The 27663-nt window shown below is 38.5% G+C and overlaps 1 protein-coding gene across 1 annotated transcript; it reads left to right on the forward strand.

Moving 5' to 3' along the window:
* The first annotated feature begins 407 nt into the window (after positions 1-407).
* Positions 408-27663, forward strand: SLC2A2 (solute carrier family 2 member 2). The gene is made up of 11 exons (XM_004424745.3): positions 408-422; positions 7609-7701; positions 10850-11112; positions 15483-15607; positions 18563-18678; positions 19594-19756; positions 20261-20448; positions 22128-22232; positions 25813-25914; positions 26616-26819; positions 26909-27663. The coding sequence occupies exons 1-11, from the start codon at positions 408-410 to the stop codon at positions 27107-27109; spliced, it is 1575 nt and encodes a 524-aa protein (XP_004424802.1). The 3' UTR covers positions 27110-27663.

Raw genomic sequence — 27663 nt, forward strand, 5'->3', positions numbered from 1 at the left:
GGCATGGCAGCCCACTATATCTCATCTTCTTCCAAAGACCCAGAAGATTTCTCCTTCACCTATTCCTGGTTACTGCCACACTTAACACATGCCTTAAAATGTGACCGCCTCTGGTTTGTAACTTATGCCTAAGGGACCTGCTCCTTTTCTCTTTCCTGGTGGAATAAAGGCACTGAAGCCACAGGTCTCTGAGGCAAAGCATTTATTGATGTGATTCCTATCAATATCAGCCTCGGCTAAGATTAGACTTGGACTTTTAGGTAGTGGCCCCGCTCCCTCCTTGCTCCTCCTCCTCTAATGTATAACTAGTCTTGCGAGGCTGGAGAAACACAAGCAGGGACTGGCCAGCTGCATGCACCACACTCACTGCAGGACCTGGAATTAGAGGAGGACTCCCGACCCATAAAATGACAGAAGATAAGGTAAAGCAGCATTACGTTCACTCTGAATCTGGCTTTGAGGAAAGGAGTAGGGGAATCTGCTCAAGTCAGTGAGTGAATGGAGGATTTGGGGGGTGCTGGGTGTAGCTACCACAGATCAAAGCTGCTTCTCTTGGCCAACTGATAGTTCATTTGGCTGCTAAAAAATCATATTTATTATTCAGTAATTGGGGTTTTAAGAATATTTGCTCTGTTTTGTGACTGTGTAACTTTTCTTCGAGTGATTCTGCATAACCATATTACTGAAGGAATGTGCGAAAAAGAAAAGGCAGATCAACCTGAATCTAATTATGAAAAGTGGTCTGAAATCTTTAAAAATGTCAGTGTATGAAAAACAAGAAGTAGGACTGTTCTAGATTAAAGGAAACTGAGAAGAACTGACAACCAAATGCAAAAGTGATCTCAGATTGTGGAAGGAAGCAGAAAACAGCTCTAAGGGACAATATGAGACATTTAGGAAATTTTGAAAATGGGTATATATTAGATAATATTAGTGTATCTATTACATTCCTGGATATGATAATGGTATTGCAACTATGTAGGATAATGTCTTTGTTCTTAGTGAGTACATGCTGATGTATTGAGGAGTGAAGTGACACAAATATCTGCAACTTATTTTCAATTGATTCAGCCAAAAGCACACACACATCCACAGAGTGAGAGCTATACAAATGTGGTAAATGTTTACCATTGGTGAACACAGGTGAAGGTTAGGGAGTGTTCACTGCACTACTCTTTCAATTTCTCTGTAGATATGATACTTTTCAAAATAAAAAGGGTATAGTGCTGTTGCTCCTTTATAAGTTTCCCCCAAACAATCATTCCAATAGGTAAATCTGTGCCCCTGTGAGAGTAGGACCTCTAAGTTCTGATCTGGTATAACTCACTCTGCTGAGCACTCTGGTATAACTCACTCTGCTGAACACTCCTTCATGTCAGTAAGTGACAAGGCTAGGAGCATAGGCTTTGCAGTCAGCTGGGTGTGGATTTGGGGTATGGTGATGCTACTTACCTGCTGTGAGACCTGGGTTATTTAACTGAACTTGGGTTTTCTACATTGTGACAAAATAAGAACATATTGGGAAATAATATAAGGATATAATATGGGATATACAGGGATTATAATAGCTCTTTATGGTCTAGGAGTAATTAAATGAGATAATATTAGAGAGGCTCAGATGAAAAACATTTTAATGTTAACAGTTACCTATTTATATAATGTGTATTTAAAGAATAATTAGGACATCATGATTTCCTATTATAGCCCAGGATAAAGCTAAATAGTTAGAACTTTAAGGACAATATAAAGACAATATTAAGTTAATAACTAAACAGGTAGATGTAAATTTGACAAAAATCATGAAGACAGTGTTCAAATAACTGAAGTTTGGAAGACACTGCAAAAGGGAAGATAACATGCTTAACACAGTGCCTGGCACATTGCAGATATTCAAGCTCCATTTAGATCTATCATTAAATTCCCTTAGAGGGCTTTTGAAATTGTGTTGTAGGACTTTTCTTGAGAACCAAGAAATTGCTTAATAATGGAATCCAGAAAGAACAAGAACTGATGTAAAGCACAATGTTTCAGCTTTGTGAATCTACCCAGACTTTGAAAAAAGTGGGATAAGCACGGACTGAGGGTCAGGAGACCAGGGTTCTCGCTCTGGTTCTGCCCAGTAATGCACTGTGTAACTCAGACAGGGACTTGGACTCAGTTTCTTGAAGTGAAAAATGAAGACATTAGACTAGAATCCATTGCTCTCTAGGAGCCTTTTTAGCTTTGAAAATTCTATGGCTTGAAAGGCCTCTGGGCTTGTCCAAAGTTGGGTGCAAGATCACCTTTGGGTTGGCATTTGGAGGCATGCGGTTTAGAGGAAAGAGCATAAGCTTCTCCTCCCCACCTAGTCAGTCAGTAGCTGCTGAAAACCTGCTTTTTTGTGTAGCAGTGGGAGTTTAAGAACATGAGCTCTGGGTTCCAATGCTATAGTATCTGTTACTTCCTAGCTGTGTAGTGTTGGCATACCACTTAACCTCTGACCCCTGGTTCCCTCACCTGCAAAATGGGGACAATTTCATGTACTATGTAGTATTGTTGTGAAGATTATTGGTGATGTGTGAAAAGTTGACAAGTGGTTGTTTGGCAAGAGTAATCATGATAGAGATTATGAAGAGAGATGATGATGATGTGATTAAAGACACAGTTGTGTTATAGCCCTGTCACTATATACAGGAAGACCACATTATTTATCTTATTTAGTCTTTATAATAATCCTATGCATTAACTATTATTATACTCATTTTTTGGCAAAGAAACAGAGGCTCAGGGATATTAAGGGCCTAGCTGGGACTCTTCTAAGTTTTCTGACTCCCAAGTCTACTTGTTTTCTCTAATAGACCCCATCTGACTTCTCAGCCACAATAAACACCACATTTTGTTTTATGTTAAGGTTTAGCCACTTGCCCATTCTACTCTTCCATATTTATCCAGCAGCATATTTTTAATTGGATACGGAACCTAGTTTCTCTAACTTAAAATTATTAAGCTCTAAATGAAAGTAGTCTTGCTAAAAGTGCAGGGTTAATGCCTTATAGCCTATGAAGAGGTGGAGAGAAAAGGCTGAAGATCTTCTGCCACTTGGTAAGTGTATAGCCTTTGGACAAGCTCCTTACCCTTTCCATACCAGTTTTCCCATATGTGAAATAACAATAATTCCCACCTACATGTTTATTGAGAGAAGAGGCAAACCATTTAGAACCCCAGAGCCTGGACAAAGTAAGGTCCTAAGTTCTCACTGTTTTCATCAGCTGCTATGTACCTCTCCTTGAGTCAACCTCTTGGACATTAGATTGAATGGATGAGGGTTGATGGGCTAATTCAGACTTAGCAGTTTTCAGAAATCTTCCCTCTTATAAACAAACTTTCTCTGACCAACTCTAGTGCCGAGCCACATAGAAAGTTAACTATAAATGTTATCTCATATCATTTCACAGCAGAAAAAGAAAAGATGGCAAGAAAAGAGCCAGGTTAAAAGGGAGTTCAGAGAGGGAAATTAAACCTGAAAATAAGAGGTAAAAAAATGTGGGAAAAAAAGGAAATGCAATTAAACTGTTCCAGAGACTTCAATATTTGGAATGATCACTTTAGTTGGGAATTCTCAGAAAGTCAAGTGACCTGCTTAAAATTGATGACATTGCTCTTTACCTGACCAAGTGGGTGAAATTTTTTTTTTTTATTGATGTTTTAATGGTTTCTAACATTGTGAAATTTTGGGTTGTACATTTTTGTTTGTCCATCACCACATATATGACTCCCTTCACCCAAGTGGGTGAAATTTTTATCTCAGGGAATTAAAGTGGGGAACTGGAGGCCCTGGGGTGGCAGGACCAGAGCCAACTCTGAAAAAGAAGCCAGGAAGACCAGAGGACAAGGACTTTAAGAACACTCTAGGATTTCTAAACACTTAAAAACTTTCCTATCTCCTTCACAGTTGCTTTTTGTTGTTGTTGTTATCTCTACAACATAAAACATTGATCTTAGAGGCAGCTCCATATTTCTATAGTGATGACTTAGAACAATTTTATTGGAAGGTAATGGGGCAGAAGCTCCAGAGAACCTCCATCTTTGAAAATTAACCTTCATTTTTATCAAAGTGCTACAGGAACAGCTAACACTGTTGTGACTTAGACTGTGTATTTGGAGTGGCAGGGGAGGGCTGACATAAATTACGGGGGACCAAATCTACTGCAGCCACCACCTTCATCCCCAACTTCCATTTCTGTGGCACCCCTGCTCACCATTGGCACAGTCACCAGTTGGACTCTTAAAATAAGAAGACAGGAACTATATGCTTGTCTGGTGGGGGCAGAAGGAGAGAGCCAGTAGAGAGCAGAAGCCCAGGGATGGAGTGAGAGGTGTAGTCACTAAGACACCAAGTGCTTGGAGACTCTGCCGCAGGAAGAAAAGGTGACGCAGGGATGAAATTGGGTGAGTATATTGTGGCCCTGGGCTTGCTGGTGAGAAGGCCCTGAGGTTCTTCAAGTGAGCCACAGATGAGCAATTGAGTAGTCTTTGCCCTTTTGAATTTTTTTCCAGAGACTTCAAAAAGTTTTCTACGGGCAGATGAGGAGGAAAGGGATTTGTGTGGCAGGTGGTGGGGAAATGCACTTGGAATTGGTGGGGGTTTGGTGATTTGGCTTCAGCATCACACTTGGAAAATTCTATGTGTATGTGCATTCTTGGATTTTTTTTTTTCAATTTAGAAAGATTATGATCTTAGATTTTGAGATGTGCTTGACTTTTGAATGTCTGTTTCTGACCAATGAGAAATGCAAAATAACTACATAGTTTAAAGCATAGGCTCTGGATCCAAAACATTATTCTACAAGTTACTGGCTGTGATACCTTAACCTAGTCTAGTTATCTATAAAATAGGGATACTAATGTTGCTGTCATGAGAAGTGTGGTTGGCAGAATAATGGTCCTCCAAAGATGTCCATAACCTCATCCCCAGAAACTGTGAATATGTTACCTTATGTGTCAAACAGGACTTTACAAATGTCATTAAGGTTATGAACCTTGAGATGGGAAGATTTTCCTGGATTATCCCTATAAACAAAAATCTAATCCCACAAATTCTTAAAAGGGATAAACTTTCCTGGCTGTGGTCGGGGTCACAGAGACGCAACGTGAGGATCTGACAAGCCCATTTCTGGCAATGGAGATGGAGGAAGGGCACCACTAATCAAGGAATGTGGTGGCCTCTAGAGCTGAGAATGGCCCTTGCTTACAGCCAGCACAAAAACACAGAACCTAGTCCTACAACCACCAGGAACTAAATTCTACCATCAACCCGAATTTTCTCCTACAGCCTCCAGAAAGAAATACAGCCTGCCAACACCTTAATTTTAGTCTGGTGAGACTTATACCAAGAACTCTAAGATAATAAATTTGTATTATTTAAGCCACTGCTTTGTTGGCTATCTGTTACTGCAACAAGAGAAAACTAATATGGGTAAATGCAATAATACACATACAACAATGAACAGGCATGCAGTAGGCATAAATATTTAGTATTAGGACTTCAGGATGTGTTTGCGTTGCACCTAACATCAGATTGTCCAGATTATCGTTACAGAGATTATCATGGAAGTGGGTTAAAGCCCTCTCAGGGTGCCCCTGGTCCCCTCACCGCTGATGATAGTTACTACCTGTAAATAGGATAAAATTCCCTGTCCTTGGAAACAGCTGGAGGGGAAAAGGATTTGAGGAGAAACCACTAACCAAGTAAAAGGAACCCCATCTTAGCTTTGGCTGCCTGAGCCACTGAGTTTTAGATGTCTAGTTACATTTTAGAGGATAATTCAAAATCTCTTGTAATCCCATACACCATATGCCATACTGTGTGTGTGTGCATGTGCACGCATACAAGTGCACACAGATGTGCATATTTTACATACAATACACTTATCTATAATTTATAAATAACTCATATTTATATGATTTATATCTAATAAATGTATAGAAGGTATACTATACGATATTATATATGCTTCTTTTATCATAACTTTTGGGTCAGCTTTGAAGTGCTTTCTTTCAGGGAAGGAAGTTGCTGGGAGGGAAAGTCTACAGAGGTGCCACCTGCAATTAATTCTGAATTAGTGGTAAGAGGGGGAGATTTGCAAACCTACAGATTCCCAATCCCCACCCCAGAGATTCCAATCCAGTCATAAGTCTCGAGTGAGCCCTAGGAGCTACATGTGTAACAAGCTTTCCAAGTAGGGCCTGGTTTTAGAACCACTAAATTGGAGATTAGAGACTGATTGGAGAATGAAGCGTCCTGGTTAATTAGCTATTCTTCATGATGGAGTAGGGGGATTTACAATTATCCTCCAATTTAGAGAAAAACTGAAGATTCTATAGGAGAAGTGGCTTGGGTCACTTACTCACTAAGCATCAGAGCAGGAACTGGAATCCATGTTGTTACGACTCATTCTTTCATTCAACAATGTTCCTACTATATTCCATGTTATTTATTTAAAAATTTTAAACTATGTAATTATACATGAAATAGTTCCTTATAAGATGTCTAAAAATATAAATAGAAGAAAAAATACTCCTTTACCCTCCTTCTCCAATCTTACATTCCTCCTCAAAGGTCATCCTCTTGTTATCTGTTCTTCAAGAAAACATTCTATGAATTATATACATCATGCACAAATTAAAGAATACTCAGGTTTAAGCCTTTTAAAAAGAAACACTGATGAGATTACACAACTTCCTTTGTCACTTAACAATAAGTCAGTACATAAAAATCACATTATTCTTTTTAACTGCTGCATAGCATGTTGCATGTATCATGATGCATTTGAAATCTATTTGGCCATTTCCCATTAAATGATATTTAGGTTCTTTCTACAAGTTTTCTTATCACACACAAAAAATGCTGCATCAACTGTCCTTATATGTGATTCTGTATGCATGACATGAATTCTCTAAGATGGTTAGATATGTAATTATGAGTTGAGGGAATGAATGCTCGGCCCTTTTCTACACTGTTTTTTGTAGCTACATGGAGTTGGGGGGGAATAATACCCCTTAACCCACAACTCTAGGTTCAACTAGATGCAAATCCTGAAAAGTATCCTTACCTAGATGTTGATGTGGATCATGATAAAGGCTGCTGATGTTTCTTGTACGAGTTTTGAGGTGTTTTTGCACCACAGCAATGTCCAAGAGAGCTCCCCATCTCTTTGTTATGGGTGTCTTATTTGACTTCTCCCAATGATATAAATGACCGTTTTCATCTTGGCAATTTCCTTTACTCAGGAGCAATTCCAGTTCTCAGTCCTGATTTTGAACTTTACATATATATGTATTTATTATAGATATATTTATATATATATATATAAATAAAGATGTTTGGTTCCTCCCTGGAAGAAGTTGACCCCAACTTTTTTCAGCTTTAGCAGTGTAGGGGAAATGATGAAAGATGCAGACATTCCCATGTGAATGACCCCTGCCAGAGCACAGGGCGCACTGTGGATGAGTATCAAGGGGCAAGAACCAGCCTGCGGAGCCTGTCAGAAGTCCAAGCTGCAGGCTGACGGGATGATGAGTAACTGAAACTACCTGGTGTTTCCCAGCCCTCTGTCTCATTCCCCACAGGTCAGCGGGACCTTGATGTTCACTGTCTTCACTGCCGTGCTGGGTTCCTTCCAGTTTGGATACGACATTGGTGTGATCAATGCACCTCAAGAGGCAAGTGAAACATGTACAAGTTCTCTATTTGGCAATTTCTGTCAGAGACAGAAAGATATCTGTTCCTCGTACAGAGAGATAAAGTGTGCCCACGTGAGGAACACGAGGTAACCCAGCCTCCTGTCAGGTACCATGTGCATGGTTCCAAAGCTAATTAACTTGGCCTTGACTCCTCACTTAACAACCCTCACAAGAAAAGAAAGGGCAATAAATAATTCTTGATCGCTGTCTCTGCTGTTTGCTGAACTAACAGAAAATTCTAGCCAGAACACCACATGCCTAAGGATGTTTTTTTACAAAGCTCAAGAGAAAATTGCAGCAATCATTCAGAGAGCCCAGCCACACATAATGAAAAACGCCAGAGAACAAAAGGCAACAATAGAAGGGGATGTTTCATTCTGGACACAAACATTTCATGACCACCAACTCACTGGGCATCAGGCACTTTAACATATGCTTTCCCCAGTTTGACCCTCAAATCAACCTTATTGTGCCCATTTCTACGCCAGAATGAAAACTTTAGGAGCCCTAACATTAAAAAGATTCTAGCCCTTCCCCCATTCCTGTCTCTCAAAGTAAAATAACACAAAACTTTTAAATAATAGTCAGAAAGTCCAAAAAAGTTTGGATTTTCTCCACAACTATTTGAATGGGTATTTTTTTTAATATCAAATAATTTCCATCAGTTTTCTCATTTGTTTTGTGCATCTCTACTCTGGAATCCAGTGAACAGTGAGGAGAGGGATGTCATTTTTCTCAGCTGCTACAGCCTCTAAGTGGGGGAACCAAGACTTCATTCCCTCTGCTCTAACTCAGACTGTCAGGTCTTTTAGGGGAGGATTAACGTCTTGTTCCTCTTCCTATCACCAGTGCTGAGCACAACGATTGGCGTAAAGAAGGTGTTCAATAAAGGGTTTAGTGAGTGAAGGGGAGAGAGAGAGAGGAGAGAAGCTGGGGGAAAGGCTGGCATAAGGTGAAGGTACAAACATTTGTTTGGTGCCTTCTAGAAATCCATCATGTTTCTTCAGCTTCTCTTACAACACTGAACTCCAAAGAACATGTTAAGATACTGCAGAGTTTGAATGTGTGAGATGTGTGTGGTCCCCAGTCCATCAACTGAAAAGGATTGCTCTTGGAACCAAAAGATGTGCTCTGGTGAGGCGCCACACGTCACCACAAGTGTGGCAGGCCTTGCCAAAGCTGAGAGATTTAGGGAATAATGCTGGAGTTCATATCTTTTTTCTGTGAGTGATGACAACATGTGTCAATTTAGCAGGCTCCCTGAAATGTGGCTCAATATCATTATAATTTGGAATTGGTAGAGCCTCATCTCTTTTTATGGAAAGCCCTTTTCAAATCCTTATTTAAACCATCCACTCCAGTCTTAGAAGGAAAATTAATATAAGGTTTCCTGTCCTTCAATCCAAGTCCTAGAGTCAGACCTGAAAACACAGATTCCCTGACTGGCACCTGGCTTAGTGCCCTCTCTATAGCCCCTTCCTCCTGTGTTTAAAGAGCTGCTTAAACACCATTATGTAAGAATAGTCATTCAGGCCCATTTGTTTTTATTAGTGGAATGACATTTGGAATTATTATAGGGTATTTTAAAATCATATTTTATGATTATGAAAACTACACAGGCCTGTTGCAGAAAGTATTAAAAGAAAATCACCCATAATTATTCTACCACATAGAGCAAATTGCTGAGAACATTTTGGATATTTCCTTCCAGACTTTTTTCTATGCATATTATCCATAAAGAGCGGCCTTCCAATGAGGCAAATGCCTTGGTCAGACTTCCTTTATCATAAGACAATGTCAGTTCCCTTCTCCCTCAGCTAACTTTACCATACAGGACTTTGCCCACCACTGACAACCCAGAGCAGCTGCATTCCAGGTCCTTGTCAGAGGTCTTCCCAGCTCACTGCCACTGAATAAGGACCAAATCATCACTGAGAGGAATGACATGGAAGGAAGATAGCCTGAAAGACGTGCCTTTACTCGATTGTACTGTAGTATGATCTTTGCCTCTACTGAAACAAATTATAAAATGTGGCTCTGTGAAATTTAGTTTTGAACCTTATTCATTCTATTACACACTGAACTCCATGAAGATCCATAGGAGAAACTTTCTTCAGGTCTCAATACCTTCTCAGGGGCAATTGAGTAGTTTTTATCTTTGGAATTCCTCAATATACAGGATTGTTTCCTCTCTTTGCACTGGCTGCTAGGAAGTTTTCTTTTGTTTTATTTTTTATAATTTTATGTATTTATTTTTTCCCCCAAAGCCCCAGTAGATAGTTGTATGTCACAGATGCACATCCTTCTAGTTGCTGTATGTGGGACGCGGCCCCAGCATGGCCGGACAAGCAGTTCGTCGGTGCACGCCCGGGATCCGAACCCGGGCCGCCAGCAGCGGAGCACGCCCACCCAACCGCTAAGCCACGGGGCCGGCCCATGCTAGGAAGTTTATTGCTAACTTTATAGCTCACTTCTAGCAAGGATACAGCACCTAGTGTTTGCATTTTGTATACAAACTTTATATTTGGCCTCATCTTATGTTTCCCAATCTTTTTTCTTATATTCACTTTTTTTCTTCAGTCAAAATATTTATCTAAGTCAATTTAAATCTTGCTGTGTAGGAGTAACACTGGTGTGAAAATGTATCATTTTAGCCTGGAGAATATTTTCAATTTGAATAGTTGCCAATATTTAAAACTTGAGTAATTTTACATAAAAACCCAGATGTCTGGCTTCTCTTTAGAAATTAAAGGTCATGCAACACTAGACCCACATTTGCAGCTTCCTCCTTTAGATGGGGCAAATGCTCTGCAGTGACATAATCCTGCCCACTCACTATTATATCCTCAATAGTGGAGACAGTATCTCAGTTGTCTAGTCATGAAGGTTCTTCTTGACTTCTTCACTTTATTCCTGCCTGGTTCCAGTTGGCACTGAAATTGGTGACCTCTGTTTTATAGGATATGGTGAATTGTAAATAAATCTATATGTGTTTGTATGTGTATAACACACATAGTTGGGATGATCCTGTTTAAACACCTAACAAACATTTTAAAGGAAAAACAAACAAAAAATACATAGAATGTTTTAAATATTGGAGCTACATTTCTTTACTTTATTTCCTCAGGTAATAATATCCCACTATAGACACATTTTGGGTGTTCCGCTGGACGACCGAAAAGCTATCAGTGACTATGCTATCAACAATACAAAGGAACTGCCCACGGTCCCATCTCTAAGGAATCCAACACCATCTCCTGGTGCTGAGGAAGAGGCTATAGCATCTACCAACCACATCATCATGCTCTGGTCCCTGTCTGTGTCCAGCTTTGCAGTTGGTGGAATGATCGCGTCATTCTTTGGTGGGTGGCTTGGGGACAAGCTTGGAAGGTAGGCAAATTTCAAATATGCATGAATATAGAAACTTTAGTAGTTTAGGTTTCTAAAATTTGTTTAGAAAGAAATCATCTTTCCTTTAGAGGAATAATTTAGAGTTGTTTTTTCCAACTCATGATCTTATGAGTTAGCTCTGTGTTAGACCAAACAATGGAAAACAAACTGCTTATTTGTGGAGGCATTTACAGCAAAAGTGAGTTTCGTGTGTATTTCTAGATAACTACTTTGATTTTCTGGCTTTGTAAGTTATAAAACATACTAAGAAATCAGTACACAAATGGTCAGCTCAGGAACTCAACGGAAGGGCCAAGAGTGGAATTTTTAACCTGGGAGTCCATTGTTTGCTTTACCAAATGACTCCATTTCTCATACTTCCAGTTTTTCATTTTCAAGGTAGAATCTGGCATTTGGATCAGTCAAGTCCTAAGGTCAAGTCAGTATCCTCAACTTCCAGTTGCCCAGTATGGCACAGGGTCTCTAGCCACTGCTACTGCTGTCACAAAGTCCAACCAGAGATGAAGCCAGTGGTGTCTCCACTCTATACTCTGGTTTCTATTAGGCGTTTTGGATTAAAAACATCAACAGAACTCCTTTACACTCAAATTTCACTTAGTCATGTGACCTACTAAAGCTCTTGGGATTGCCCCCTGCCATAAAGAGGAAATAAAATCAGAAAATCAAATGATTATTAATAAATAATAGATTTATTTTCTACTCTTTAAATCCATCTTTTGTTTATTAATTACCTTTTTCTCTGATGATAAAAAGAAACGTGCAAATACGGAAAATTTAGAAAACGTAAAAACCTTTAAAGATGTAAATGATATATGCGACTATTTAGTAATTCTAGATAATAATTCATTTAGTTTTTTAAATTCCTACTTTAAATTATAATTTTGTCTCTCTGGTTATTAAAATTCTGGAAACTTCTTCCTCTTGTACTGAAGGTTTTATGTAATAAGACTGTAAGAAATTTTAAGTTACGGGTAGCATGGTAACCCAAATTTTATTCTTGTTCTTAATTCAAAGGAACTTTCCTCTACCATAAAAGAAAATGGTCAGTTCCTCACATTTTTATCAACTTACTGTGTTTAGCTAAACTTTAAATCAGAGTCCATAAAATACAGAGTCCATGAACTGACTTTAATCATTTAAAAAATTTAAAAATCATTTTAATTTGTATCAAATTGGTTTAAGCAGTAATCGGAAATTTTTCTAGATTATTTCTAAAATAAATAAAATTAAGCAAAATTAAATTAAATTTTGAAATATGGACAAACCAGTTCTCTTAGCAGCTACTAATGTTTTATACTTCTAATCCCTGAAGAAAAAATTTAAGTCCTTGTTGTCTTTCTTTTATAGATGAGATTCTGACAGGTCTAGTGACTTACTCTAAAACATTTAATTAGTGTCCTAGTGATAGAACCAGGATGCGTGCCCTCTCAAGTCTTAGGATTTAGCATCAACAATGGTCAAACCACAAAACAATGTCAAATGACCATTTATCAAATAACTTGTAAACTAAAAGTGAGGCTTCTTCCAGCTCTCAGTAGAAAAATGATCTTACTTGAAAAACAGCCATAAAATTAATAATTTTAACTTCAAAATTTGGACAAAAGAGTTCAGCCTCTCCCATAAAACTATTTTTCTAAGAAGAATCACTGAGAAATGACATGATTTTCCCTTTTGCCAGTGTCACTGCTCCACCAGTTAAAAATAAATAAATATGTATTTTTCTATTACTGCTTTTAGAAAAAGTCTTTCCTTGTGATTGTGGAATAGTCAATAGATGTCTGTGGCCACTATTTTATAGATTTGGGTTCTCAAGGTAATTTTTTCAGAGGCTGTGCACTTACAATTTAATTAGAAGGGTACAGTAGAGGGAAACCACGGTCTGTGCAATCCACACTATCATTAGTCAAGGAAAGTATACATAGCTTGCCTTTGAATGCATTCTTTCCTTGTATGATAAATGAAACTCACTAAAAGGAAGCATTTACCTTGGTTTCACACAGATCAAGCCCCAGCTCTGTCACTTAATAGCTGGGTGAAAATGAGCAAGTTACCTCAGTTCTATAAGCTGTTTCCCCCTCCGCAATATGGGAAAGAATAATACCTACCTCATGGCATTATTGTGAGAATTAAACGAGAGGGAATAAAAAGGGTTTAGCACAATGCCTGACACACAGTAAGCAAACAGTGAATGTAGGCTTACTTTGATTGCAATGATGATGATGATGACGACGACAATGATGAAGCCTACGCTAAAAGGAGTATTTAGGGCAAGATTTAAAGAAATATACTTAGAAATACATTTCTTTTCCCCTGATTCAACCATTTCATGTATTTTTAGACTATTTATTCTTGGCCATTTCTCATGTCTGAGCAGAAGTAAAAATCCTTTAATGGGGCCAGCCCCGTGGTGTAGTGGTTAAGTTCAGTGCACTCCACTTCAGGGGCCCAGGTTCATGGGTTCAGATCCTGGATGTGGACTTATACCACTCGTCAGCCATGCTGAGGCAGGGACCCACATATAAAGTGGAGGAAGACTGGCACAGATGTTAGCTCAGTGCTAATCTTTCTCAGAAAAAAAAAAAAAATCGTTTAAGTTGTAAAAAACGCTCCAGCATCCATAGGTGGTAAGGAGGAGGGACTTCAGAGCAATCTGGCATCAAAAATACTTTCAGACTATCTCTTTTAAGACTTTTTCTCTTTTTCTCTCCTAATAGATATACTATTAGCTAGCTAGTAACAATTTCTTAAGGTAAATTATTGAATTTGTATGCCCTCCGTCCTTGTGTAGAGAAAAAGCACTTCACAGAGAAACACCCCTGTCTTTTTCTACTCTGCATCTCTGAAGCTGGCCAGCTCTAAATCATTCTCTTTCCCTGTCTTTGGATTGTTATAATTTCCATATATTAGTTTCCTATTACTGCTGTAATGAATTACCACAAACTTAGTGGCTTAAAACAACACAAACTTATTTTCTTACAGTTTTGGAGGTCAGAAGACCAAATTCAGTTTCACTTGGCTGAAGTCAAGGTGTCAGCAGGGCTGCTTCCTTCTGGAGGTTCTGAGGGAAGAATCCATTTCCTTGGCCTTTTCCAGCTTCCAGTGGCCACCTACATTCCTTGGCTTGTGGCCCCTTCTTTCATCCTCAAAGCACATTACTCTAATCTCTACTTCTATCATCATATCACCTTCTCTTCTGCCCTCCTTTTATAAGGATACTTGTGAGTACAGCACTGAGCCCACCTGGATAATCCAGGACAATATCTTCATCTTAAAATCCTTAATTTAATCACATCTGCAAAATCCTTTTGGCCATATAAGGTAACATATTTCCAGGGTCTGATGATCAGGATGTGGAATCTTGGGAAGGATTATTCAGCCTATCACATGGTTGTTTGGCAATCATCGCAGTATGATTATATAGTTTTACTCTCCAGGAAAAAAAAAAAAACCCTGTTTAGTATTAATAATACTTGCTTAGAAAACACTCACCTATTAAAGTTTGAAACACTGAAATGCTTACGTTTCTTTGTGGCAAAAACATTTCCACACCTATCCACTCAGATTCTTTTACTGGCCTTATCATCATCTATTGAACTTTAAGGAAGGTTTTTGTGCAACTCACTTTCCCATTTAATAGGAATAAAAGTATCAGATATCTGCAAATGTCAATTTTAATATGATTAATTTTGAAAATGATATTTTTGTTGCTATTTTAAACTTTATTATGTATTTTACATTGGTTGACATTAATTCCTAGATTCTGGAAATATGCTGGCATACAATGTTAAAATAAGAATAATTATAATTCTCTATGATAAGGCTTAAAGTAAAAGTATGTTTTAATATACTTCTAAATAATTCATACTAAAGGAAATTTAACTTTGAAGGTTTCTTTCATGATCTACAGCAACTAAAAACCTGTACCATTAAAAGAAAAAAAAAGCAACAGGGTGTCATAGGTTAAAACTACTAGAATTGAATTTAGCTATCATCAGGCAATTATTCTTTAAAACAATCAACTTGCAGAAAAGTTAATTGGTTAACTACTTGAAAAAGTGTCAGAAGTGTGATCTTAAATCAAACTAGTCATCACCACAATCAAATTATCTCTATCAAAATGTGGAGATAAGGTGCATGCAACCCAGATTCTCTCATTATAAATATTACTTATTGTTAATGTTTTAGTCTGTAGATTTATCAAAGCAGCATGACGGTTTAAGATTCCCCAGCTAGATTTTTCAGCAAAATTAAAATAATCGCTCAAGCAAAAATCTCAGCATTCTCTGAAAGCAAATAATTTTACCAAGTTTCGATGCTGAATTTGTAATCTTTGCTTTTTAAAATTTCAGAATCAAAGCCATGTTGGTAGCAAACATTTTCTCATTAGTTGGAGCTCTCTTGATGGGGTTTTCGAAATTGGGACCATCTCACATTCTTATAATTTCAGGAAGAGGCATATCAGGACTTTACTGTGGTAAGTTGCACACACACCCACACACACACATTTGTCTGAAAATTATTCTAAAGGCAGATTGGTAATATGCAGGGAATTTTTTGAGCCTAAGGTGACATCATAAAAGGGAAAAGCAATAGCACCAAGTTGAAGTCCTGAGTCAGGGAGATGTGAGACCAGTAAATGGGAGTTGTGAAGCTATGTCCTTGCCCATGGCAATGACATCATTTCTATGTCATATGATCTCAGACAAATTATTTAACTCTCAGTTTCCTCATCTATTAAATGAAGAGGATAATAATATCTGCCGCATAGGGTGCTTGTGAAAATACATGTAAAACGTTCAGCATAGAATCTGACTACAGTAAACTGCCAAGAAATGCTATCTGTTATTCCTCCTGTCATGCAGTAGACATGGAAGACTGCTGCATCCAGAACCCTGAACTCGGCCCTTATGGCCCACCTGGCCGCTTATGTCTCTGTCTCTCCTATCTGGAAAGACTAACACTAGGCCCATCTCTCAGACCACATTCCCTAGCCTTGTGTGATTCCAGATGTGGCTGGGTGAAGCATTAAAGTGGTGGTGACCACAGGGAGGGGGAATCAGGCAGAAGCAGCTGGTAGATGAGTTCAGAACAGAGGAAGGATTCTCCTCCCATGAACTTCACATCTGAATAGCTGGAATCACTAGTTCTTGGAAATAGATTTTTAAACTTTCCAAAGCAACTAATCAGCAGAGGCCTGAACAAAGGGAGGATCACTCAATCTCTAAAATGGTCAAATCTTTCGCTTCTCAATGCCAGTGACGCCCTGATTCAGATGGTTCTGGGTCAAGGTTTTAACCCATTGTCCCAAATCACAGCCACATTTCAAACTAATATCCACCGGGGTTGGGAGACGAGGGATGAGGGCACAAAATGGTGTATAAAATATTTACAACACTTTTACCTACAAAGAGGAAAGACTATAATTCCGTGCATCTTCAATGATCAGTTGAAACAAAAGTCTGAAATTACTTAATTAAATGTCTCTTTTCACTATTTTCAATGTTAATACAAATAAATAATTGAAAATCAGGATGGTTTTATCAAGGTGAAGAGTCAACCCATATGTGGAAAGAGCTTTGGATTTGGAGTGAATCAATTCTAGCACTGTTTCTGTCTGGCCTATTATAACTGAATATGAGCCTCAGTTTCCTCTTCTTCTATAAAATGCAAATAACAACACTATGAAAGAGGTCCAAATCTTTCTTTCTTCTTTCTTTTCTCTCCATTTTTTAAAATACAGTAAGGAAAAAAAATCACAAAATGTTTTTGGCAAAGTTGAAAAGAAATGCTATAAACATATTGTAGCCAAGTACTCTGCAACCATCTTTTAAAATTTAACTTTTTAACTTGTACTCTCCCATCATCTTTTAAAATTATGTCTGGTCTTATTCTGAGCATTAAAGTTGCTAAAAATTATAGTAAATACAATTTGACTTCAGGTTTTTATGACTTCAGGCCTGTGAGCTTATCTTTATAATTCTGTTCTTGAGGTATAATAGTATGTATTACAGAAAGATAGTACAGCCGGAACAGGGCCAAATAAATGGGTTTTTATCTTACTTAAGATCAACAGAGCACACATCAGAGTCACATGCAAAAGTCAGCAAGAATTCAGATGCCGTTTCAACCACACAAATGTTCATGTGAGATAGTGAAAACAATTTGAACTATTAAAAAACATATTGAAACAGTTCCCAAAAGCATCTTGCACACAAAGACCATCCATTTCCATTTGATAGGCAGGCAGTCTCTCTAAGAGGAAGCCTCTGACAAATCTTATTTTTAAATTCGTAATAAAATGCCAAACATTGCATTCAGCTTGTTTGTTGATAGTCTTTGACCTTTTTATGCACTCACCAAATGGCTGGATACTCCACCATTTCCAACATGACTGATTACACCTGCTCTTAAGAAAGCTATAGAAGGTAGAATTGCCTAGTGCTTTTCAAATTTTTTGTATTCTTTTAAGTACCAAAAGTCTTTATTCAAATAAAATATTTTATGAAGGCTACTGTTTGGAGAGAATAAAGAAGAAACTAGGTTGCGCTGGTTGGAGTAATTGGAGGAAGAGCGTCTGATTTCTTTAACTCCTCCCACCTCTCTACACTATCCCCCCACCGCCACCACCACCACCACTCTAACAGTGATCTTGAGGCACCATCATGTTGTGGAAACTCAGATATGGCTTGTAGTTCTCATGCTCTCTATTTCACCATGATCTTGGGTAAGTTGTTTCTCACCCCTATCAAGTAAAGAGGTGGCCTAGATATGTTCTAATTTCCTTTAATCCCATGAGTCTAGATTAAGAATTTGTTTTAGGGGCCGGCCTGGTGGCATAGTGGTTAAGTGCATGCGCTCCGCTGCTGGTGGCCCAGGTTTGGATCCCGGGTGCGCTCCGACACACCGCTTGTCAGGCCATGCTGTGGCGGCGTCCCATATAAAGTGGAGGAAGATGGGCACAGATGTTAGCCCAGGGCCGGTCTTCCTCAGCAAAAAGACGAGGATTAGCATGGATGTTAGCTCAGGGCTGATCTTCCTCAAAAGAAAAAAAAAAAAGAAAGAAAGAATTTTTTTAAAGAATATTATTAAAGCATTCTTCAGTCTCTTTTCTGAAGACAATCTAAGGCAATATGATGTAAACTCAATATTTACATGGATTTTTTTTAACTAAATAAGACAATGCTATGAATAATTGCCAAATACATGACTAACCATTTCTCTATTCGTACATCCAAGTACAACTTCACCTGGAGTCTTATCAACAAATATTCTTTAAATAAACTGTGTCTTTGGCTGGGGACAAAGGCTCTTCCTTCCAACAGACTCAAGAAGGGACTTTCCATCAGGATATTGACTATATTTAAACCAAATTATTGTTATTGAGATAGTCCTGGCTGCACTTTAACATTTATGATCATGTTTCACGCAGGGCTAATTTCAGGCTTGGTTCCAATGTACATTGGTGAAGTTGCTCCAACCACGCTCAGGGGTGCTATTGGCACTCTTCACCAGCTGGCCATTGTCACAGGCATTCTTATTAGTCAGGTAAAAACTCCCATCCCCTACTTCACCATCCTCTATTTTTCCCAACTTCTCCTTCCTTGACTGTCCATTCTCATTGTAGATCAAAACAAAGGAAAAAAACAGTTCTACCAGTACCCCTAGCAGTAGTGAAGGTGGTATAGAGACACAGGCGTTTTAGCTCAAAGCTAAGTTATCACTACTCCACTCCTCACGTTTCCCCTTGGAGGTGTGGTGGGGTTGGCACTGGAGGTGACCTGGCAACTCAAGTCCTGAACTTCTGGAGCTATTCTAGAATTAAATTATTCCATTTAGATTTCAAGGAAAAAGAAACTTCACATTTTTGGCTGTCTGGGTTTCCTTTGTTTTGAGCATCTTACTCGGAAATTTAATATGTAAATTATCACCATAGCAGTTCTTGTTCAGCTGGCTCTATCCTTCCCTGCTATCCCATGGTCTCAGAGGGAGGCCTCGGAACCCCAGAACTATGACCATCCAGATGATAGTCTATAAACCACTGTGATAGGGATCACAAAGCTGGTTCTCATGAGAGTAATTGTTCTATCTATGAAACCCCATTCTATTTAAGTTCTGGGTAACCTAAGAAGAAATTTTTAACAAAAGTCCAAAATTATGCGTAATTTTTGGTGTTGCTTTAGATATCAAAGCTTAAGCATGTTTTCTTAAAAGTTTGATTGTTTCCCATCCTAAATGTCCCATTGAAGTTGATGAAAACAAACCTCGGTGAATTCTTTGTAAAACAAATTGTCCCTAATTTAGTTAAGGTGAGACACACTAGTAATAGTTTCCATCTTGTGCATGCTTGAATCAAAGTTTTCAGAGATCACTATTAAATAGCCAATGTGCTGTTTCAATACACTGTTGCAGAGGGCAGACCCAAATTGTCGTGCAGTTGATCTGTTTCCTCCGTCTTTTCAGATTGTTGGCCTCAACTTTATCCTGGGCAATCAACAGCTGTGGCACATCCTTCTTGGTCTGTCTGCTGTGCCAGCTGTCCTCCAGTCGCTGATGCTCTTCTTCTGTCCAGAAAGCCCCAGATACCTTTACATTAAGTTGGACGAGGAAGTCAAAGCAAGTAAAAGTAAGTCTGTGGGTGATTTTACTTTCTCCCTATTGTTTTGGAACTATCAGCTAAGGAAAAACAGTGTGTAAGAATGGTTACTTGTGAAATTGGTACCAGTGCTTTCCAAATGAAGTCAATGATTACATGTAAAAAGAATGTGCAAGATCACTTTAATATGACTGTTTCATGCCATTTTGCATCCATAAACATTCACTTGAACCCAAATTGTAAACCCACATGCAGGGTATTGGACTCAACCAGAGGCTTCTAAAAGAGCTTTTCCAGTGCTGTGCTTCAATGATAATGAGGTTCATAGTTTTCTTTGTCATGAGATGAAGCCAAACATTCTGATTTTTTTAAAATAAAAAAGCATGATCTAATTCAACAAAAAAGAATTCCCAATACCCATGCTATTAAATAATAGAAAGGGCTATGCAGAACTGTAGCTCTTTCATTAACACATAAAAATAAATTTATTTTTGTTTTGACCTGAGTTGTCAACCTGATCATTTTGGGGGACAGGCTTGAAAAGACTCAGAGGAGGTGCTGATGTCACCAAAGACATCATTGAGATGAGAAAAGAAAAGGAAGAAGCATCAAGTGAGCAGAAAGTCTCCATAATTCAGCTCTTCACCAATTCCAGTTACCGACAGCCTATTCTAGTGGCATTGATGCTACATATGGCTCAGCAATTTTCTGGAATCAATGGGGTAAGTTTAAGAACACTCCCTAACTTTTAAGAGGAAAGTGAACTAAGAGAAGGAAAGGGGTATAAGTCTAAATAGCTAAAAGATATTTTAAAATGTTGACATCACATGTTTCATTACAACATACATACTGAGTGAGCACTAATTTTCTTTGTTTTCCTTCAACTGCTTTCTAAAATTAGCTTACAATTTTTAAAAATGTCAACAATCAATGGTAAGGTATGTCTATTAAGATGAAGGCAAAAAGGCAAAGTCATAAATACAAAAGAGGGGAAAGGAGAATAATTATACCAAAAAACTAAATTACAAGGGGCTTCTAGAGTTGAGTATCAAATTTAAAATTTCTGATAGCCTAGGCAAACGAAATCCATGGTTCCCTCTATCTATTTAAGTGACGTACACCAGATAGCCAGGTGCAAAGAAGTTTCCTGCCATCCAAGAAACTTTCACTCTATCTGGGGAGAGAGCACACAAAATAAACAGTAGAGTGAACTGGCATGATATTGGTGAGTGAGGGCAGTAGATAAGACATAACTGAAAAACATACTGAGTGTTAAACTAGCTAGCATTTAGGTTTTTAATTGAAATCCTTGCATCATGCAGACTAACCTTGTTCTACTGGCAATTAGCTACTAGAAGAAAAAATTAAGCATTTATGAAGAAACTAGATAATGAAAATCACTTATCCCCTTTCATTGCTGTTGAAAATGTGATTTGGGCTTCATCTATAGTGAGCCAATCCCAGATCCACGAGGGACACCTTGGGGGTGACTGATGGATCCACAAGAAACTTGGTGGAGGCAAAGAAAGAAATTCCCATCAGTTGAAGGAAAAGGAGAACTAACCCTCACTCCACAAGCTGAATACTGATCTGCTGTGATCTCTGTCCTCCTGTAAGGGGTCCTTGATAATAATTTTTATCTTACTTTATATACCTTTGGGGCTCAGAGACCAAATTCATATCCCTTCCTCAGCTCTGTCTGTATATCCAATGGCACAAAACTTAATCTCTCTGAACCTCCCTGCTTTAGCTTCTATCCCAGTGCCTGATTTAGAGGCATCCAGGAAATGTTGAAAATTAATTGATCTGCACACTTATGATATGTGTACTGTTTTGTATCTATTTTTATACTTTAATAACAGAAAGTTTAAATTAAAAAAAAATACAGAAAATGCAGAAGCAGAGTTTTCAGCTAAATATAATTTTTTTTTTTGAGGAAGATTGGCCCTGAGCTAACATCTGTTGCCAATCTTCCTCTTTTTCTTCTTCCTCCCCAAAGCCCCAGTACGTAGTTGTATATCCTAGTTGTAAGTCCTTCTAGTTCTTCTATGTGGCACATCGCCTCAGCATGGCTTGATGAGCAGTGAGTAGGTCTGTGCCCAGGATCCCAACCTGCAAACCCCAGGCCAACGAAACGGAATGCACTAACTTAACCCCAACTTAACCGCTACGCCACCGGGCCGGCCCCCTAAGGAGAACTCTTCAGCACTTAGAAGCTTTAAACACTAAAGAAAGATTGTGGTTTCTCCTTCCCTGGAAGGAGAAGGCAGATAAAATCTTTAGGGAGTTCTAGAGACCACGGTTCCATAGAAACTACTAAAAATCAACAACGTAAAATATTTCTTGCTTTAAAGCCATCAGTGCTAGGCTTCTTGATTAAGGCTAAACTGTTACTTTGCAGATCTTTTACTACTCAACCAGCATTTTTCAGACAGCTGGAATCAGGCAACCTGTTTATGCAACCATTGGAGTGGGTGCTGTCAACACGGTTTTCACTGCTGTGTCTGTAAGTAAACACCCTAGATAAACACTCTGCTTGTTCCTCAGTCCAGAAATTGGGAGGGAAAAAACCTGTGATCTAAAAGCGATCAATGCTTATTATCCACGTGTACTGTGAACTAAGCGGGTCACAGGAAGAGTCCTGTATGTGAATAGCCACCCACTGTATTGAGATTAGGCTAACCAAGCTGGTGGATCACTGGTTGTCCCCATCTGCTAGGATGCCACTTAGTAACTCATTTGTGAATTAATAACTTACTTGGGGGCAGAGAGAATCTTTTCCTTGTGTAAATCCTGGGTTTCTTCTCCTTTGCTCTGTACTTACAACTCTTGGGATTAGTCAACGGCTTATTATTTCTATCAATATTGGGTCTTCTACCTAGGTTCCTCTCCTCCCATGGTTGAAATTCTTTTTTTATCCTGATGTCTTGAGGAAAACATTTTTTAAAATAAACAAACAAGGTCCTCTCTAATAGTTATCTAAGCCTCTAGCAAAGTTAGACTAAGCAAATTCCTACGATGTTAGGCCTTTGGGCAGAGCCTCCAGGTAGCTTACAAGGCTATGGCTTCTGGTGATGCATAAGTGTGTGCGTGATATTACGAGAGGATGGAGTAGATGTGTATAACTTGAAATGTTATTCTTATTTTTGAAATGTTATTTTTTTGAAAAGTCAAATGTTACATATTTTTGAAATGTCCTTTTTTTTTCCCAACACAGGGAAGAGGTCATATACTCTTCTTAAAACCAAATACCTCATATAAGGAATGATTCAATGTCTTGACAACAATGATACTTAAAAAAACAATCTAAGAGTTAAAGTAAACAAACAGCAAAAAAAACCCCAAAACTTCCTAACTAAAGTAATTCACTCTAAAATGAGGGTAACTGGGCTTATTGTTATCTTTGAATGCAGGATGTTCAAAAAGCTTGGGCTTTTCAATTTTGGTCTCAATGCTACACTAAATATACTTTAGTCACTCGTGTTTCATTCTCTGCCCATGGACTTTTAACTATTACCTTAGGGTGGTCAATAAATTACAGCCTGGCTACGCAGATCAAAAGGCAGGTTTGTCCAGACCACATTAAACAGTGCTGGACCTTGGAAAGAGGAGGAAGAACGGATAACAAGGGAACACCGGTTGTCCTGTAGACATGCCTTTAGAAATCATACCTGTTCAAGCCTAAAGGCCACTTTAAATCAATGAAGGCCTGGGATGTTATCCAAGGGACTATTCACATTCTTTGCCTTCTGAGATAATAGTTGTTACAAATCCTACTCCAACATATTTGTTTTGTGTGTGTGTGAAGAAGATCAGCCCTGAGCTAACATCTGATGCCAATCCTCTTTTTTGCTGAGGAAGATTGGCCCCGGGCTAACATCCATGCCCATATTCCTCTACTTTATATGGGATGCCACCACAGCATGGCTTGACAAGCGGTGCGTCAGTGCGTGCCCAAGATCCGAACCTGCGAATCCCAGGCTGCCAAAGCAGAGCACACGCACTTAACCGCTGCGCCACCAGGCCGGCCCCCAACATATTTTTTAAATATAGAGATTATGATTAAAATATTTTACATGTAACAGGATTTTCTATGTAAAGCATCAAGTTGTCAACACCGGGTGACCCAAACACTAAGAATGCCTAAAGAGGAAACTACTACAGAATTTCATTTTTGTCTCCCCCTCCCCTACATCACTGGAGTGGGAGGAGCTGTTTTGAAAACAGTGTCTTGATTATTTTGAATATACCTTTTTAGAGTTCATCCTTTTATTCTGTGAAAGTTTTTGAGCAAGTGAGTGATATAATAAAAAAAAACTCATCTGTAACTAGCTGTCTAATTAACCCTCCAGGACTACAGATAACATTTAAAATTTTTAATTATATTTATTTTTGAAAAGTTGTTTTAAAATTCAAAATGAAAATAAAATAAAATTCAAACTGTACAAAAAAGGATAATCCCTCAGTTTCTCCCTCAAATTAACCAATGTTACCAAAGTCTGTGAATCCTTTCAAATAAAGATATGCAAATACGAATATGCACTGATAATATATTAATGTTTCACTAACTTGGAAAGAACATAATCAATCTTTTTTTTTTCTCAATGAGTATCTGGGAAAAGAGAGAGACTTTCCTAACTCCATGTTGGATTATGTTCCACATTCCATATTTTCTATACTACACACTAATGGGCCAGAGACCCTTGTCTCTGAGGCAGAGACAAGGGTTACGGTCAGGCAGACATCTCCAGCCACTGAACAGGTCTCACCCTGTCATACTCCTCCTGAGTGCTCGCCTGACCTCAAGGGGGGAGTTCAACTCAATTTTCAAGGCATGTAGTTTTAGAGTTTATTATCCAATTAATAATCATTGTTCAGAAACAGAGAAAACAGACAGAGCAAAAGCCCTTATTCCTAAAGAAATACTTCTGTTTTCTTGGTCACTTGACATGGTGTCATCAAGTCAGCTTTGAAAGTCATAATTAAAGAGTCAAAATATATAGAAAAATTTTATGAACTTGAGAAAGGTTTGTTTTTCCCACTTCCTTCTCAATAATTAAATGTGGGCTGTTTGCTTATCATCCCCAAATGACTTGAAACTCGGATATGAATGCCTCCGAGATAAAAGGGGCTTTCACTGTTGATGAAAGGAAATGTTTCTCAGATATTTTCAGAGCCAGAGCTCACTATACTAAGGGTATTGAATTGCTATTGATTTACTGATAGATTTATGAGCCTGGCCAATTTACTTACTGAAGTGAGAAATTATGACAGGTAATTTTTGTGTGTGTTACTCACCAAACTTGGCAGCATTCCAAGGATCAAGCAAGAGTCTATTCAACAAACATCTGGTCTTGGCTAATTGTAAATCTTAACCATTAACGTAAAAGTCCACAGACCCAAAGGAATCAGTGACGTGTGCCCTGAATTAGGTTAAGAAAGCACTTTAACCTTTTGCTTTCAAGTCTTATCTTTTGAAACGTATAGCTCACTTCCAGCACCAGATACATTTAGGCACAGCAGAAAAATGCAGACCTGACTATTTTGGTAAAGTGATCAAATTCCATATGTTGCTAGGTGAGTGGTCATAATTTGACTTTATTAGCAGTAAGAAAGGTGGATGAGAATAGCTGACACCTCAACAGTTGTACTGTTTCAAGTTTCTGCAGTGCATAAACCCTTATATTTATAACTTAGGATAATTATCAAAAGAGAAATTAATGTCATTTTTTATGCAGGACCTTTATATTTTAAATGTATAGGAAATCTATAGGGAGAGATCCAAGATGTACAGCCTCTTACTATTGTACCCGAAGTGATAATCGTAGAGTGGCGGTAATGCCATGATTCTGTCTCTAGAATGGCCTGTTCAAATCATTGTGACTAAATGAAACAGGTATTTGTTAATTACCTCTGTTTACTGAGACCAGCTCTGCCACCTCGAGCAAGAGTCACTTCCCTCCTCAATTCCACATCTCTAAAGTGATATAACAGAACTGCCTTCTTCCAGCTGTATAAATTAAAATGACTTCTTTGGAAGTAAAAATATTTAAGTATAAAGTCAATATTTTTTAAAATTTTCCTAGGTATTCCTTGTGGAAAAGGCAGGGCGACGCTCTTTGTTTCTAATTGGAATGAGTGGGATGTTTGTCTGTGCCATCTTCATGTCGGTGGGACTTCTGCTACTGGTGAGTTTGGCGCCTGCACTGAGATTTTTGGTTACCATATGATAGCATTTCTGTGCTCCAGGTTAAAGTGCTTTGTGTGTCAAAAACATTTGAGATTGAGTTATGAAATAAAGCCAGAGGAACTGCATATAATACAAAGGAGAAATGTAAAGAAAGAGGGAAGTAGTTTTTTGAATGTAAAGACTGAACATGAGCAAGTAAATTGCACTTGTTACCCAAGGAGGCAGTGTAGCAAACAGTCAGAGCATAGGCTCTGGGGTCAACTCCAACAGGGTTGGAGTTGGCTGCCACTTGGCTACCTGTGTGACCTTGGGCAAATACCTGGACCTCTGCAGCCCAGCACCCATCCACCACTTCACAGGGGGTCATGTAACCTGTCTAGCAACCTCGGTATGAGGAAGAGCAAAGGTCATTGGATCCTTGCCTTGCCTTGCCTCTTTCACAGGAAAAGGAAAAGAGTGACTAAGAGTCAGATAAAATCCTAATCCAGAGATTTCCTACAACGGACCTCAAAAGATTCAAGGATGACTCAGACGAGAATAAACTTGTCTCCGACTAGAATAACTTGTACTTAACTGAACATAAACACATCAGGAAGAGAGCTATGTCACCTCTGAACTCAATGAGAGTCTATTTAGCTGAAGCAAGAAGCAGCCAATGATCCCAGTTCCACTTTTGTTTTTGTTTTGTTTTTTCCCCAGAATAAATTGGCTTGGATGAGTTACGTGAGCATGACAGCCATCTTCCTTTTTGTCAGTTTCTTTGAAATTGGGCCAGGCCCCATCCCCTGGTTTATGGTGGCTGAGTTTTTCAGTCAAGGACCACGGCCTGCTGCTTTAGCAATAGCTGCATTTAGCAACTGGACCTGCAATTTCATTGTAGCTCTGTGTTTCCCGTACATTGTGGTAAGCAGCCTAATATTGTGCACATTTAATGAACAGAAGATAATGTTGAACAGCTGCTAATTGGAACTCTCTGTTTATTCTCTATGCAGGCCCTCTGTGGACCTTATGTGTTTTTCTTTTTTGCTGGTGTGGTCCTGGCCTTTACTCTGTTTACATTTTTCAAAGTTCCAGAAACCAAAGGAAAGTCATTTGAGGAAATCGCGGCAGAATTCCGAAAGAAGAGTGGATCAGACCAAGCGCCAAAAGCTGCTGTAGAAATGGAATTCCTTGGACCTACAGAGACTGTGTAAAGATATGACAGAAACAGGAAGGAGGTTGTGTGTTTTTAAATGACGATTCTTGGAGAATTTTATATCTACACCTTGAAGTATTGTTTTATTTTTTTTAAGAGCTTTTATGGGCTCTGATAGAAATGTCATCAAGTATTACCAAAGAAAGTATTTCTTTTTCAAGTTAGAGAATCTATTTTTGATGGTACGACTCTGTAATTAAGTAAACCAAAAAGTCTAGCTCATTTCCCTACACTAAATGGCAAGTACTGTCCTAATGTTCCTAGCTCTCTTCTTTATAACAAGGTTCTCCTGAAATTGAAGCAGTTTCAATGTATCATATTATTGCTTCATTAAGCACGTGACTAGAAGTCTGAAGATACATCTATTATTTATATATTTGAATATGATTAAGTTGGAATTTTCTTACCCACACAGCTCATACTAAAGGAGATATGGCTAGTGGCAGTAAGGTCCACGTTAAAATTAATAACTTTTCCATTTTCCCCACTCAGCTTTTTTCTTGTGCATTAGAATTTGTATTTTGCTTAAAATTTTATTTTCTCTGTATTTTC

This window comes from Ceratotherium simum, chromosome 15, assembly GCF_057802395.1.
Source record: "Ceratotherium simum simum isolate JZ-2026a chromosome 15, ASM5780239v1, whole genome shotgun sequence".
NCBI classification, from domain to species: domain Eukaryota; kingdom Metazoa; phylum Chordata; class Mammalia; order Perissodactyla; family Rhinocerotidae; genus Ceratotherium; species Ceratotherium simum.

Bases quoted from the DNA above. Each gene is read 5' to 3' on its own strand.
- SLC2A2 (XM_004424745.3), top strand. The intron at 18,679-19,593 runs GTAAAAACTCCC...CCGTCTTTTCAG, and splicing joins CAGGCATTCTTATTAGTCAG to ATTGTTGGCCTCAACTTTAT. The intron at 26,820-26,908 runs GTAAGCAGCCTA...TTCTCTATGCAG, and splicing joins TGTGTTTCCCGTACATTGTG to GCCCTCTGTGGACCTTATGT.